General features: G+C 43.5%; 2 protein-coding genes across 8 annotated transcripts in view; both read right to left on the bottom strand.

The window, feature by feature from the left end:
- Positions 1-13,591, bottom strand: part of LOC145531818 (uncharacterized) — a 55,694-nt gene that overhangs the window by 37,695 nt on the left and 4,408 nt on the right. For 4 of the 7 annotated variants that reach the window (XM_081555380.1, XM_081555379.1, XM_081555384.1 and 1 more), the window contains exon 2: positions 10,362-10,467. In XM_081555380.1, the coding sequence (XP_081411506.1) occupies positions 10,362-10,467 (106 nt within the window). Of the gene's footprint in view, positions 1-4,907; positions 10,468-11,679; positions 11,743-13,591 lie in introns of those variants that run through there. The other 3 variants (XM_081555383.1, XM_081555382.1, XM_081555381.1) reach the window with 3 other exon arrangements.
- Positions 613-13,591, bottom strand: part of LOC145531819 (pannexin-1-like) — a 28,498-nt gene continuing 15,519 nt past the window's right edge. The window contains exon 3 of the mRNA XM_081555386.1: positions 613-4,083. The gene's annotated coding sequence lies outside the window, so the exon portion shown is untranslated. The remainder of the gene's footprint in view (positions 4,084-13,591) is intronic.

Genomic DNA, 13,591 nt, shown 5'->3' with positions numbered 1-13,591 from the left:
GCTTGGGGAATTTTGAGCATTACTTTGCTACCATGTGAAATGAGTACAATTGTGCAGTAGTCTGAACATTCTTTGGCGTTGCCTTTCTTTGGGATTGCAATGATAATATACATTTTCCAGTTCTGTGGCCACTGCTGAGCTTTCCAAATTTGCTGGCCTATTGAGTGCAGCACTTTCTCAGCATCATCTTTTAGGGTTTGAAAAAGCTCAGCTGGAATTCCATCACCTCCACTAGCTTTGTTCCTAGTGATACTTCCTAAGGCCCAATGACTTCACATTCCAGGATGTCTGGCTCTAGGTGAGTGATCACACCATCATGATTTTCTTGGTCACGAAGATCTTTTTTTGTACAGTTCTTCTGTGTATTCTTGCCACCTCTTCTTAATATCTTCTGCTTCTGTTAGGTCCATACCATTTCTGTCCTTTACTGAGCCCATCTTTGCATGAAACGTTCCCTTGGTATCTCTAATTTTCTTGAAGAGATCTCTAGTCTTTCCCATTCTATTGTTTTCCTCTATTTCTTTGCATTGATCACTGAGGAAGGCTTTCTTATCTCTCCTTGCTATTCTTTGGAACTCTGCATTCAAATGGGTATAATCTTTCCTTTTCTCCTTTGCTTTTCACTTCTCTTCTTTTCACAGCTATTTGTAAGGCCTCCTCAGACAACCATTTTGCTTTTTTGCATTTCTTTTTCTTGGGGATGGTCTTGACCCTGTCTCCTGTACAATGTCACGAACCTCTGTCCATAGTTCATCAGGCACTCTATCAGATCTAGTCCCTTAAATCTAATTCTCACTTCCACTGTATAATCATAAGGGATTTGATTTAGGTCATACCACACAATTGCACTCATCTCACACACTAGTAAAGTAATGCTCAAAATTCTCCAAGCCAGGCTTCAACAGTACATGAACCGTGAACTTCCAGAGGTTCAAGCTGGTTTTAGAAAAGGCAGAGGAACCAGAGATCAAATTGCCAACATTCGCTGGATCATCCAAAAAGCAAGAGAGTTCCAGGAAAACATCTATCTCTGCTTTACTGACTATGCCAAAGCCTTTGACTGTGTGGATCACAATAAACAGGGGAAACTTCTGAAAGAGATGGAAACACCAGACTACGTGACCTGCCTCTTGAGAAACCTGTATGCAGGTCAGGAAGCAACAGTTAGAACTGGCCGTGGAACAACAGACTGGTTCCAAAAAGGAAAAGGAGTACATCAAGGCTGTATATTGTCACCCTGCTTATTTAACTTATATGCAGAGTACATCATGAGAAACGCTGGACTGGAGGAAGCACAAGCTGGAATCAAGATTGCCAGGAGGAATATCAATAACCTCAGATATGCAGATGACACCAACCTTATGGCAGAAAGTGAAGAGGAACTAAACAGCCTCTTGATGAAAGTGAAAGAGGAGAGGGAAAAAGTTGGCTTAAAACTCAACATTCAGAAAACTATGATCATGGCATCCAGTCCCATCACTTCATGGCCAATAGATGTGGAAACAGTGGCTGACTTTATTTGGGGGGGGCTCCAAAATCACTGCAGATGGTGATTGCAGCCATGAAATTAAAAGACGCTTACTCCTTGGAAGGAAAGTTATGACCAACCTAGAAGGCATATTAAAAAGCAGAGACATTACTTTGTCCACAAAGATCCGTCTAGTCAAGGCTATGGTTTTTCCAGTGGTCATGTATGGATGTGAGAGTTGGACTACAACGAAAACTGAGCACAGAAGAACTGATGCTTTTGAACTGTGGGGTTGGAGAAGACTCTTGAGAGTCCCTTGGACTGCACGGAGATCCAACCAGTCCATCCTAAAGGAAATCACTCCTGGGTGTTCACTGGACGGACTGATGCTGAAGATGAAACTCCAATATTTTGGCCACCTGACGCGAAGAGCTGACTCATTTGAAAAGACCCTGATGTTGGGAAAGATTGAAGGCAGGAGGAGAAGGGGACGACAGAGGATGAGATGGTTAGATGGCATCACGACTCAATGGACACGAGTTTGGATAAACTCCGGGCGTTGGTGATGGACAGGGAGGCCTGGCGTGCTGCCATTCATGGGGTTGCAATGACTCAGACACGACTGAGCAACTGAACTGAACTGAAGAACCTCTGTTCGTTAAAAGACTATTAAGACTGAAAATGCAGTCCACAAACTAAGAATACTTATATCCACATCTAGAATATGAAAAGAATTCCTACAACCAACAAGCAAGAGATAACTCAATGATAAAAATGGGCAAAATTTATGAATGTCACTTCACAGAAGAGGATATCCAAATGGCCAGTAAGCATATGAAAGGGGTGTCATATGGAAAATTAAAATTAAAACCACATCTGGTAGAGTAACTATAGTTTAGAACCTAGTGTAACCTGGTATGAGAGAATGAGGAGCAATTGGAACACTCAAAGATGAGTGATGGCACGAGGTACAACCCATGTTGGGAGAACTGTGCACAGGTGCCCAGAGGTCCCACAGTTCCAATCCTAGGGGATGGACACACATGTCCACAAAAGGAAGACTTGCAGAAAAGCATTCACAGCAGCCTTACCCTTAACAGCCTTCAAATGGAAAGATGAACACAAAAGGACCATTCCTAAGAGAATGGATAACAAATTGTGGATAACAAATGGATAACACAGCCTGTCATGTGTGCATGTCCTCTCCAAGTCCCCACCACCATCTGTCCAGCATCTCCTGGGGGTTAGGGATCTCAAGGGGCAGTCCTGAGTTTCAGAAGTTCTCCTCCATGTTGAGTCCAGCTTTATCCGTATTTGGCCCAGGAGTCACTAGAACAGTTCTAATCCCTTTCCCCCACTTTCCAACATTTGAGGGCAGGAACGGTCTTTTCGGAGTGGACACAGCCTCACTGCTGTCACAAAGTGTGGTCTCATATTCCAGCCCCAAAGAGAGGGTCTCCTCTCAGGACCTTCCTCCAATCAGGAGCTCTTGTCAGCCTGGCTCCAGAACTGAAAAGCCCACAGGTTTGGCAGGACGAGTGTGGAGCAAGCAGAGCAATGTTCCCCCGTGTTGGCCAGAGAGCTGACCTCTACACACACACCCCAGTCACGTTCCATTCCTGATGGCTGTGTCACAGCCCCGTCGAGAATCTGGAGTCTCTCCCACTGTTTTCTACCACATCATATGTGTCTTGTTGGCTGAGGATTTGCAGTGGGGAGGGACCCTGTGTCATTTGTAAGTTTTCTAGAAGCAAGAGTGGGGCCTTGATTTATCTTGCTGGTCAGTTTCACCTCCATTCTGGCCCTTATCTGGTTTATGTCCCTTGAGATCATCCCTTTAAGGGGGCCTGCCCACTTTGGACTGTCTCTTCAAGGACTCTCTCCAGGATCTCCCTCCTGAACCTGCTCTCCACTTACATCTCACGAGACCTTAGCCCTGGCAGAGCTCTGTCTGTCCCTTCAACTTCCTTTTGGGACACCTGATCAACACCCCCGAGTGGGGTTTTTCGTCAGTTGCTGACTTCTCACAGCAGCAAATAGCCCAGGCGAGAGGTTCCCTGGGGAGACTGTCTTCTCCCAGGGCTGCTTTTTCCTAATGGTTTTAAGGTAAAATCTTGACCAGAAGTCGTCTGTTGTTATTTTTAAAATGCATATTTACAGCCTCCAAAAAATATATATGTGTGTGTGTGTGTGTATGTGTGTGTGTGTGTGTGTATAATTTATTTTTGGCTGTGCTGGGTCTTCATTGCTGCACGGGCTTTTCTCTGGTTGAGTGGGGGCTACTCTCTAGTTGTGGTCCGCAGGCTTCTCATTGCTGTGGTTTCTCTTGCAGAGCACCAGCTCGAGGCACACGGGCTTCAGTAGCTGCGGCTCCTGGGCTCTAGAGCACAGGCTCAATATTTCTTTGCCTTTTCTAGACTACCAAGCAGTTGGAGCTTTTGAACTGTGGTGTTGGAGAAGACTCTTGAGAGTCCCTTGGACTGCAAGGAGATCCAATCAATCCATCCTAAGAGATCAATCCTGGGTGTTCACTGGAAGGTCTGATGTTGAAGCTGAAACTCCAGTACTTTGGCCACCTCATGCGAAGGGTTGACTCATTGGAAAAGACCCTAATGCTGGGTAGGATTGGGGGCAGGAGGAGAAGGGGACGACAGAGGATGAGATGGTTGGATGGCATCACCGACTCAATGGACATGGGTTTGGGTAGACTCCGGGAGTTGGTGATGGACAGAGAGGCCTGGCATGCTGCAATTCATGGGGTCGCAAAGAGTCGGACACGACTGAGCAACTGAACTGAACTGAAAGCAGTTGGAATCACACAAGTATGTAGCTTTTCCAGATTGGCTTCTTTGACTTAGTAATATGTATTTAAGGATCTTCCGTGACTTTTTTGTGGCTTGATAACGCATTTCTTTTCAGTACTAACTAATATTCCACTGTCTGGATGTACCACAATTTACCCTTTTACCTACTGAAGGACACTTTGGTTGCTTCCAAGTTTTGACAATTATGAGTAAAGCTGCTAAAAACATCCTTGTGCATGTGTTTGTAAGTTTTCAACTCCTTTGGGTAAATACAAGGAGAGCAAATGCTAGATCTATGATAAGAGTATGTTTAGTTTTGTAAGAGGTTGCCAATCTCTTTGGAAGAGGTTGTCTTCCAAAGTGGCTATGCCATTCTACATTTACCCCAGCACTGTTTACATTTCCCACCCCACCCCAGCCCGTTGCACCACATCCTTGTCAGCATTTGGTGTTGTCAGTGTTCCAGATTTTGGCCATTTCAATAGATGTGGAACAGTATCTTACTGTAATCTACATTTCCCCTGACGACACATGCCATGACGGGGCGCATCTTTTCATATGCTTATCTGCTATCTGTGTATTTTTGGTGAGGTGTCTGTTAAGGTCTTTGGCTCATTTTTTAACCAGATTATTCATTTTCTTTTTTTTTTAATTGGAGTATAGTTGTTTCACAATGTTGGGTTAGGTCCTGCTGTAGAGCAAAGTGAGTCAATTGTACATACACATATCTCCCCTCTTCCTTGGACATCCTCCCCATTCAGGTCACTACAGAGCCCTAAGTAGAGTTCCCTGTGCTGTGCCGTAGGTTCTCATTAGTTATCTATTTTATACATAGTAGTGTATACATGTCAATCCCAGACCGTTCACTTTTGAGGTTTTAAGACTTCTTTCTATATTTTGGACATCAGACACTCTCTGACATAAATTGCAACAATATCTTTTTTCAATCCATCTCCTAGAGTAATGGAAATAAAAACAAATGGGACCTAATTAAACTCAAAAACTTTAGCACAGCAAAGGAAACCATGAACAAAATGAAAAGACAATCCACAGAATGGGAGAAAATATCTGCAAACAGTGCAACCGACATGGGATTAGTCTCCAAAATTTACAAACAGGTCATGGGGCTTAATATTTTAAAAAATAAATAAAGAAAAAAAAATGGGCAGAAGACCTGAATAGACATCTCCAAAGAAGATAGATGGGCAAGAGGCACATGAAAATATACTCAGTATCACTAATTATTAGAGAAATGCAGATCAAAAACAGAAACTGTTGTAGACAGTTTCTGCAGTGAAGAACTCAGTCGTGAAGTTCTTTATTTTAACCTAGTTGAATTTATCAACCTTTCCCTTCATGGTAAATGCTTTGCGTAACTTATTTAGTGCAAACAAGAGACAATGTTTTTCATGTGGGCTTCCCTGGTGGCTCAACGGTAAAGAATCCGCCTGCCAATGCAGGAAGCATTGGGTTCAATCCCTGAGACGGGAAGATCCCTTGGAGAAGGAAATGGAAACCCACTCCAGTATTCTTGCCTGGGAAATCCTATGGACAGAGGAGACTGGCGGGCTACAGTCCATGGGGTGGCCGAAGAGTCAGAGGTGACTTAGCGACTGAACAACAGAACCCAGAGACCATGATGAGACAGTTACATTTCCTTTTAATAAACTGTTAAAATGAAAACTTCAAAAAGGAAGTTATATAAACAATTAACACATGAAAACATTCTCAAAATGATTAGCCATCAAGGAAATGAAAATCAAAGCCACAAGGACATATCACTACACACCCACCTGAATGGCTAAAATTAAAAGACTGATAACACCAAACTGGGGCAAGGATGCAGACCAACCAAACTTTCATTATGCACTGTTGGCGGGAAGGTGAAACTGTGGAACCCTGAAGAAAGGTCAAGCAGTTTCTTAGAAAGCTAAACATAATAGATAATAGCTATCCTATGACCCAGCAATTCCACTTCTTGGTATTAACCCAAGAAAGGTGAAAGTACATGTCCAGGTAATAATTTATACCAAAATATTCATAGCAGCTGTACTCTTCATAGCCGAAAATGAAATACAGGCCTAGCATCCATTGACAAGAGAATGAGTAAGTGAACTGCGACCTAGTCACACAACAGAATACGACTCAGCAAGAACTGACTCATGTGACATAGATGAATCCTTAGACAAAAGAATACATTCAAGAGTCTATTTCTATGAAGCCTAGAATAGGCAAAAATAATTTATAATGGAAAAAATTATAAGAACTGTGGTTGTTGATGGGTAGGGTTAGGAATGGAGAAGGAGCACAGAGAACTTTCTAGGGTGACGGTAATATTCTGTATCCTGACAGAGATTCTGCATTACACAGGCATACACACTGGTCCAAAAAAAAAGAGACAAATTTTGAACTCTAGGTGATATGCATACTAAAGTGTTTAGGAGTAAAGTATATTGATGTGTGCAACTTACTTGGAAATGGCTCCAAAAATAAAACGGATTTCTGGGTGGATAAAGAGAAATGATAAAGCAAACAAAGGCAAGCGTTACCTATAGAATCTTGGTGGTGGGTACACATGTAAGAATTCTTTCAATTTTGTTATATGTTTGAAATTTTTCAAACTAATAAAATGTTAGGGGAAAGATAAAAATATATTTTTAAAAGGAAGAGATTTGCTTTAAAAAATAAGCAGATAGAGGGCTTCTCTGGCAGTCCAGTCGACACCGCCAATGTAGGCGGCTTGGGTTCGATCCCTGGTCGGGGAACAAAGATCTCCCATGCTGTGCGGCACAGTCAAAAAAAAATTAAATATAAGCAAATATATTTAAGCATAGTTTGTCCTTGAGAAAGGTAACAAAGAAAAAGATCAATTCGCACATGTACTGGTGCGTTGAATTAACAAAACATATGCACACAGACGGTTTTAAATGATCTTCACCAAAATCCAGGTATTCTAGTCTCATTTTATGCTTGAGAAAACGTGGGTCAGAACCTGCTAAATATCACACAGCTGGTACCTCATGGTAAAACAAACAGTGAAAAACAAACACCTGTGGCTCCTCCACTTCTATTCTTTCCAACACACCTCACTTGGGAGCTGCTGTAAACCTCAAACATGTGAAGACCGTGTGGAAACTGCCCATGGGCCTCCAGCCCTTTGCTTGTCCCAGGAGCAAAAGACAAGGCTGAAGAAGTCCTGCATTGATGAGCAGGACACGAAAGGGAGATGCATGCTCTCAGGCAATGAGCACAATCTCAATAGATCAAAGGTGAATTTTCAACCCACAAAGGATAAAAGCTGGTCATCCCCCCTCTGTCCATGGGGTTTCTCCAGGCAAGAATACTGGAGTGGGTTGCCACGCCCTTCTCCAGGGATCTTCCAGACCCAGAGACTGAACCCGGGTCTCCTGCACTGCAGGCAGACTCTTTACTGTCTTAGCCATCAGGGAAGTCCTGGTGTTCTTTGAGGCCATCCAGAAAGCATGGGGAAAGCTCAGCTTGCCTTCCCGTCTGTGCAGATGAGGCCTGTAGCAAAGAAACTGCAGCACAAGGCTTGTCAAAACAGCTCTCTCACAAGAGACGCCAGCACTCATCTTATAGAGCAGAACAAAAGCAGAGCAGAGGGACGGGACCCAGGCACATTGCTCAATCCTGACACAGCCAAAATGAGAGGCAAAAGCTTCACTAATCACCCTGTGGATTAATCACTGGCTTCGGGGTATTTTGGCTTTTTGTTAAAGCATAACACAGCCCAACAATTTCTGTTAAATTTAAACAGGTGAGATAGACCCATGGAATAGAAATAAAAGCCCTTAGAGACTGGTGTATTTATCGAAACACCTACTCAGTGTGCCAAACGCTTCGGGAACTGGACTGAAACCAGGACACAGCCCTTGCCCTCCAGATGCCTATCATCAAGCAGCAGGCTTGGGAGAGAAATCTGAGCCCAGGAGAGCTACAGGGGAGGTCCCAAGAGCAGAGGAGAGAGTGCAAGTACAACCGAGGGCTCAAGGGAGGATGTGCATGTGTGGAACTGGGGGCAGAAGAAGGGGTGAGGGGTTGCCCTCCAGGCTGGCTCCTACGGAGGTCCTAGCTAAGGAAGGCTACCTGCAGCCTGAGCAGGAAAAGGAGGAGAAAGTAGCCCCGAGCGATGCCTGCCGACTCATTATAGAGAGTTAAGAGGGCAGATGAGAGGGCCTCACAGAATGCCTGATGGGAGGCATTACCTGGGACAGGGCCGAATACAGCTACAACTTCCACAGGCATGGGAACCTAAGCTAGGGCTGGAACCAATCTCCCAGGTAAATCAAGACTTGAAATTTTAATAACAGATTCGGGATGCCTGCTTAAAGCCCAGGTGGACCCACAATGCTCATAGCTGAGTGGGAGGCCAGAGAATGGTGGATATAACACTGGGACAGGTGGTTGGTTATCAGAGCAACCAGCCAGGAGATAAGCGCCAGGAACAATGGACTTGCATCCCTACTTAACTGTCTGGCCCTGGGTGAGTTTCTAACCTCTGGCACCTCATCTGCACAAGGGAAATGACACCAGCCACCTCACAGGGCTGAAGAGAGAAGGTCCAAAAGGCATCCAGCAAAGTGCCTACGACACAGGAGGCATCGAGGAAAGCCAGATGCAACTTGGATGAAGAGCTTGCACTCCCAGAACCTCAGAGTCCGAGGCCTCCTACCACCCACCCCTGTGTGCAGAGAAACCAGGCGGGAGCCACCAACGGTGGACACACCCAAGGGCTTACCCATGTGCCAGTCAACTTCTCCCTCTGTTCTCTGATTTCTTTTGAATTTAAAAAAATACTCTGTCCTTTCAGGTATTTTAGGTAATTCTGAGATGACTGCCTCACCCCATGGCCTCACATCCCGAACCATCCCCTACAGAGGAACCCAATCCAAACAGGCAAGCAGTCCAAGGGGTCACCAGCATCACAAGACACTTGACAGGGAACGTTTGTGCCAGAAGGGACCGAACACTCACTTCAGCAAGGAGAAGGTCAAGGCCAGCAGAGGGCAGGTCTGAGCTGACAGAGCTGTGACATTCATAACATCACTCTTAAGAACCACACTTACAGTCATGGTGGTAATGACATTAAGCACTAAAAAAAAGTGTATAAAACAAAGTATTTCATGTATATAATAGGCATTCAAGAAAATTTAAAAGGCGGTTATCTTTATAGCTAGACTTGGCAAGATAATGAGATTCTATACACCAAAAGGTATCTGAGTTCCCTCTCAGATCAGGGAACTGAGAGCCCATGAGCTCCAGATAAAATTCTAGTCACTTCAGGAACAGAAAGTTGGGTCCCATTTTCTCAACTACACTTTTACAGGGAAACGTTCAGTAATTTATATAATCTATAATTCAAGGGTCAATGACCCTACTTGGGGGGAGGGAGTGGTCACTCAGGTCACACAAAAAGAAAACTTCACTTTCTTTTAGGGAAATATGAGTTGGATTAATCCACTCTGTATATTAACAGCAGGCAACAAATTTTATTCCAGAGCTAGGAAACATGAAGAAACCAGCAAATTTTGATGGCCTATGGTGCTTCATGTCACCAGTTTAATGGAGGATGGTGGGCTGGCGGGGAAAAGGAGGGAGAAAAGACTGGGAAGAAGGGGAAGGTGGTGAAAAATAAGAGAAAACTAGGTGGAGGGAAAGAAAATGACACAGCAAATACTAGAGAAGGACAAACGGAGAGTCAGCCTGAGAGGTGATGGCAGTGACCCCTGCTTAGAGGTCAGCGTTGGCTGCGCTGTTACCGGTCACCTCTGTGTACTGGCCACTCGGCCGCACTAATCCTTAAGTCTTCACGGGGAAATCTGGGCTCACCAGAGCGAAGGTGTATTATTTCCTGGGTACAAAAGCGCCGAAAGAGGAATACCAGACACTTCAAAAAACTCAAGTCTAAATTCTACAGCCTCCACTCGAGTTAAAACTGGTTTCTATTTCTCCTTTACTTGGGCTGGCTGGATTTTCCACTTCTAGCAGCCTAGTTCACACAGTTCTCCAATTCAGCCAATGTCTGTGGAAGGCCTACTGTGCGGGGGGGGGGGGGGTTGCGGACCCACCTTCAGTTATTCCCTGCGTGTCTCCAAAAAGGGAGCAGGGGGAGCAGAAGGGCTCCTTGGACACTCCTGCCCCCACACTCAGATCTTTCGAGGGCAACTCAGAGTCCTAAACAAGGAAAAGGAAAACGGAGTAAATCTAAAGACTGACAAGAAAATATTAAATGTTACAGTTAAAGTGCACCCCGATTCAAAACAAAACGAAACTGTAAGTGTTCAAACTGAACACAGCATTCATTATCTCTAACCACAGAGACTGTAACTCCTGAAATGAATAAACAGCCAGCGTATTTTTAGTAATACTTAAATGAGTTCATAAAGATGAGCCAGCCTCATATATTATGAGATCCTGAAGTACTTTTGGAATCATTAAGAAGCAAATTGTATTTATTGAGTTGTACCATTCAGTATATTTCTTGCACTTTGAATACTGGTTATCTAATGTTAGGAATCATGACTTAACATGTGGCCTAAGATATACCTCAACAAATGGGCTCCATAATCAAACACGTTTGGGAAGCGTTGCACATTCTAAACACGGCTTGGAGGTTCACAATGTGTTTTAGGAAATCAAGTTTTCTGACAAATCCTGTATTAAAGAAATCTGACAAATTTAGCCTGAGCCAGTATTTCCCAAACTAACTTGACCATGGACCCTTTATTCATTTAATGCTTATTAACGGTCCACAAATTGCTTCATGGAACACATGTGAGATACATGACAGGTGTAGGGGATGCACTGCTTAATTAATCTGAAAATGCAATTGATTATCAATCTCCCAAGCATTCTGATGAACTGGTGTTTACTACATGGTACAGAAATACAAAAACTTCCCTAGTAAATGTCTGACTGGAATTCACTCAACAAGCTGACTTACTATATTTTAATAAGACGTATTTTTTTAATGAGCTACAATTGGATCTTGGTATGTTTATATAAGGGAATTTAAATTGTGTAATAATTTGACTTTGCTAAATTGCTGAAAGCTTATTTTCTCTAAACATGGGTTTTTCAATTTCCAGAACATACTGAGTATCTTAATTTCAGAAGATTCATTCCCTTAAAGAGAAAAATAGTGAATTAAAAATATGCTGATATTTACCTCTGCCTATCACTTAACAGGGCACGACTTAGTGACTAAACCACCACCATCACTTGTTATGGGCTTCCCTGGTGGCTCACTTGACAGGCCTAATTACAAATATCTGTAACTGAGATGTGGCATCAACATGTTGTAGTTCATGAATAACAAGCATGGGACTATTAATTCTGTGGCCGTGGTGTTATTTATCATTTGGCCCCTCCTCTTGAAAACCTAACCTTAAATCCTGCACCGGAGGTTTTATGGAATCCAATTCCAATGGCTGAAAAAGTTTCATCATTCTGTTAACAACAAAAATCAAAGTCAACATTTATTTAGTACCTATTATATGCATGCCACTGGATTAAGCGCTGTAATGATGTACGTATTTTTCTGGGTCCCCACTCAAGACAATGGTCTGACAAGACTCTTAGAAACTCAGGGGTCCTCCTGACAATGTGGGTGGCAGAGAGCAAACTGCTGCACTGGAGATGCTTACAAGACACCTGCGTGAGTTTAGGACATCCACAACTGCCCCCAGTAGGCCAATAAGGCACATGACTTCTTGAAAAGCTACTTGGGTTAACTAAAAACTTAATATTACTTAATGCAAGATAACCAATATCAGATTTGGGTCAAAAACTTGAAAGCTGTTAAAGCTTTGCTATTCAACTTCACCTGTGTAACACTTAAAAAAAAAAAAAAAGTCAGTTAGGTAGCTTAACCCACAAGCATTCCAACGGTATTAAGAGCAGCTGGGAATACCAGATCACCTGATCTGCCTCCTGAGAAACCTGTATGCAGGTCAGGAAGCAACAGTTAGGACTGGACATGGAACAACAGACTGGTTCCAAACAGGAAAAGGAGTATGTCAAGGCTGCATGTCGTCACCCTGCTTGTATAACTTATGTGCAGAGTACATCATGAGAAACGCTGGGCTGGAGGAAGCACAAGCTGGAATCAAGATTGCCGGGAGAAATATCAATAACCTCAGATTTGCAGATGACACCAGCCTTATGGCAGAAAGTGAAGAAGAACTAAAGAGCCTCTTGATGAAAGTGAAAGAGGAGAGTGAAAAAAGTTGGCTTAAAGCTCAACATTCAGAAAACTAAGATCATGGCATCTGGTCCCATCAGTTCATGGCAAATAGACTGCGAAACAGTAGCTGACTTTATTTTTCGGGGCTCCAAAATCACTGCAGATGGTGACTGCAAGCCATGAAATTAATAGACGCTTGCTCCTTGGAAGGAAAGTTATGACCAACCTAGACAGCATATTAAAAAAGCAGAGACATTACTTTGCCAACAAAGGTCCATCTAGTCAAGGTTATGGTTTTTCCAGTGGTCATGTATGGATGTGAGAGTTGGAGTATAAAGAAAGCTGAGCGCCAAAGAATTGATGCTTTTGAACTGTGGGGTTGGAGAAGACTCTTGAGAGTCCCTTGGACTGCAAGGAGATCCAACCAGTCCATCCTAAAGGAGATCAGTCCTGGGTGTTCATTGGAAGGACTGATGCTGAAGCTGAAGCTCCAATACTTGGGCCACCTGATGCGAAGAGCTGCCTCATTTGAAAAGACCCAGATGCTGGGAAAGACTGAGGTCAGGAGGAGAAGGGGACGACAGAGGATGAGATGGTTGGATGGCATCACCGACTCGATGGACATGGGTTTGGGTGGACTCCATGTGTTGGTGATGGACAGGGAGGCCTGGCATGCTGCGGTTCATGTGGTCGCAAAGAGTCGTACACGACTGAGCGACTGAACTGAAGAGCAGCCTAGGTAAGTAGTTCAAAACTATCACAGGGTTCTTCAATGACTCCGCAGAAGGACTCCCAATCTGAGGAACAGAGTGAACCTGAATTTTCCGAGCGCATATGAGAGGGGTTGTTATGCAACACTGAAAAAGACTTTTAAAGACTTTTCACTTTCATGTAGAAAAGGCATGATGACAGCTGGAAATTTAAGAGAGAAAATGAACCAATTTCTAACCCTCTAACTGGAAGGTCTAGCAGTAAGCAAGAAAATCAAGACAATTCTACAAATGACTCTTAAAACACAGCAGCAAAGAGACTGACGAGCCTCAACAATCTATATAGCCGTGCATACAGGAATATTTCCCCCTAGGTTAATACATAAACAAACGCATGAATTCC

This window comes from Giraffa tippelskirchi, chromosome 13 (assembly GCF_054371585.1).
Source record: "Giraffa tippelskirchi isolate mGirTip1 chromosome 13, T2T-mGirTip1v1.2.pri, whole genome shotgun sequence".
Classification (NCBI taxonomy): domain Eukaryota; kingdom Metazoa; phylum Chordata; class Mammalia; order Artiodactyla; family Giraffidae; genus Giraffa; species Giraffa tippelskirchi.
Note: the sequence above shows the minus strand (reverse complement) of the source record. Positions and strands in the feature narration are given on the sequence as shown.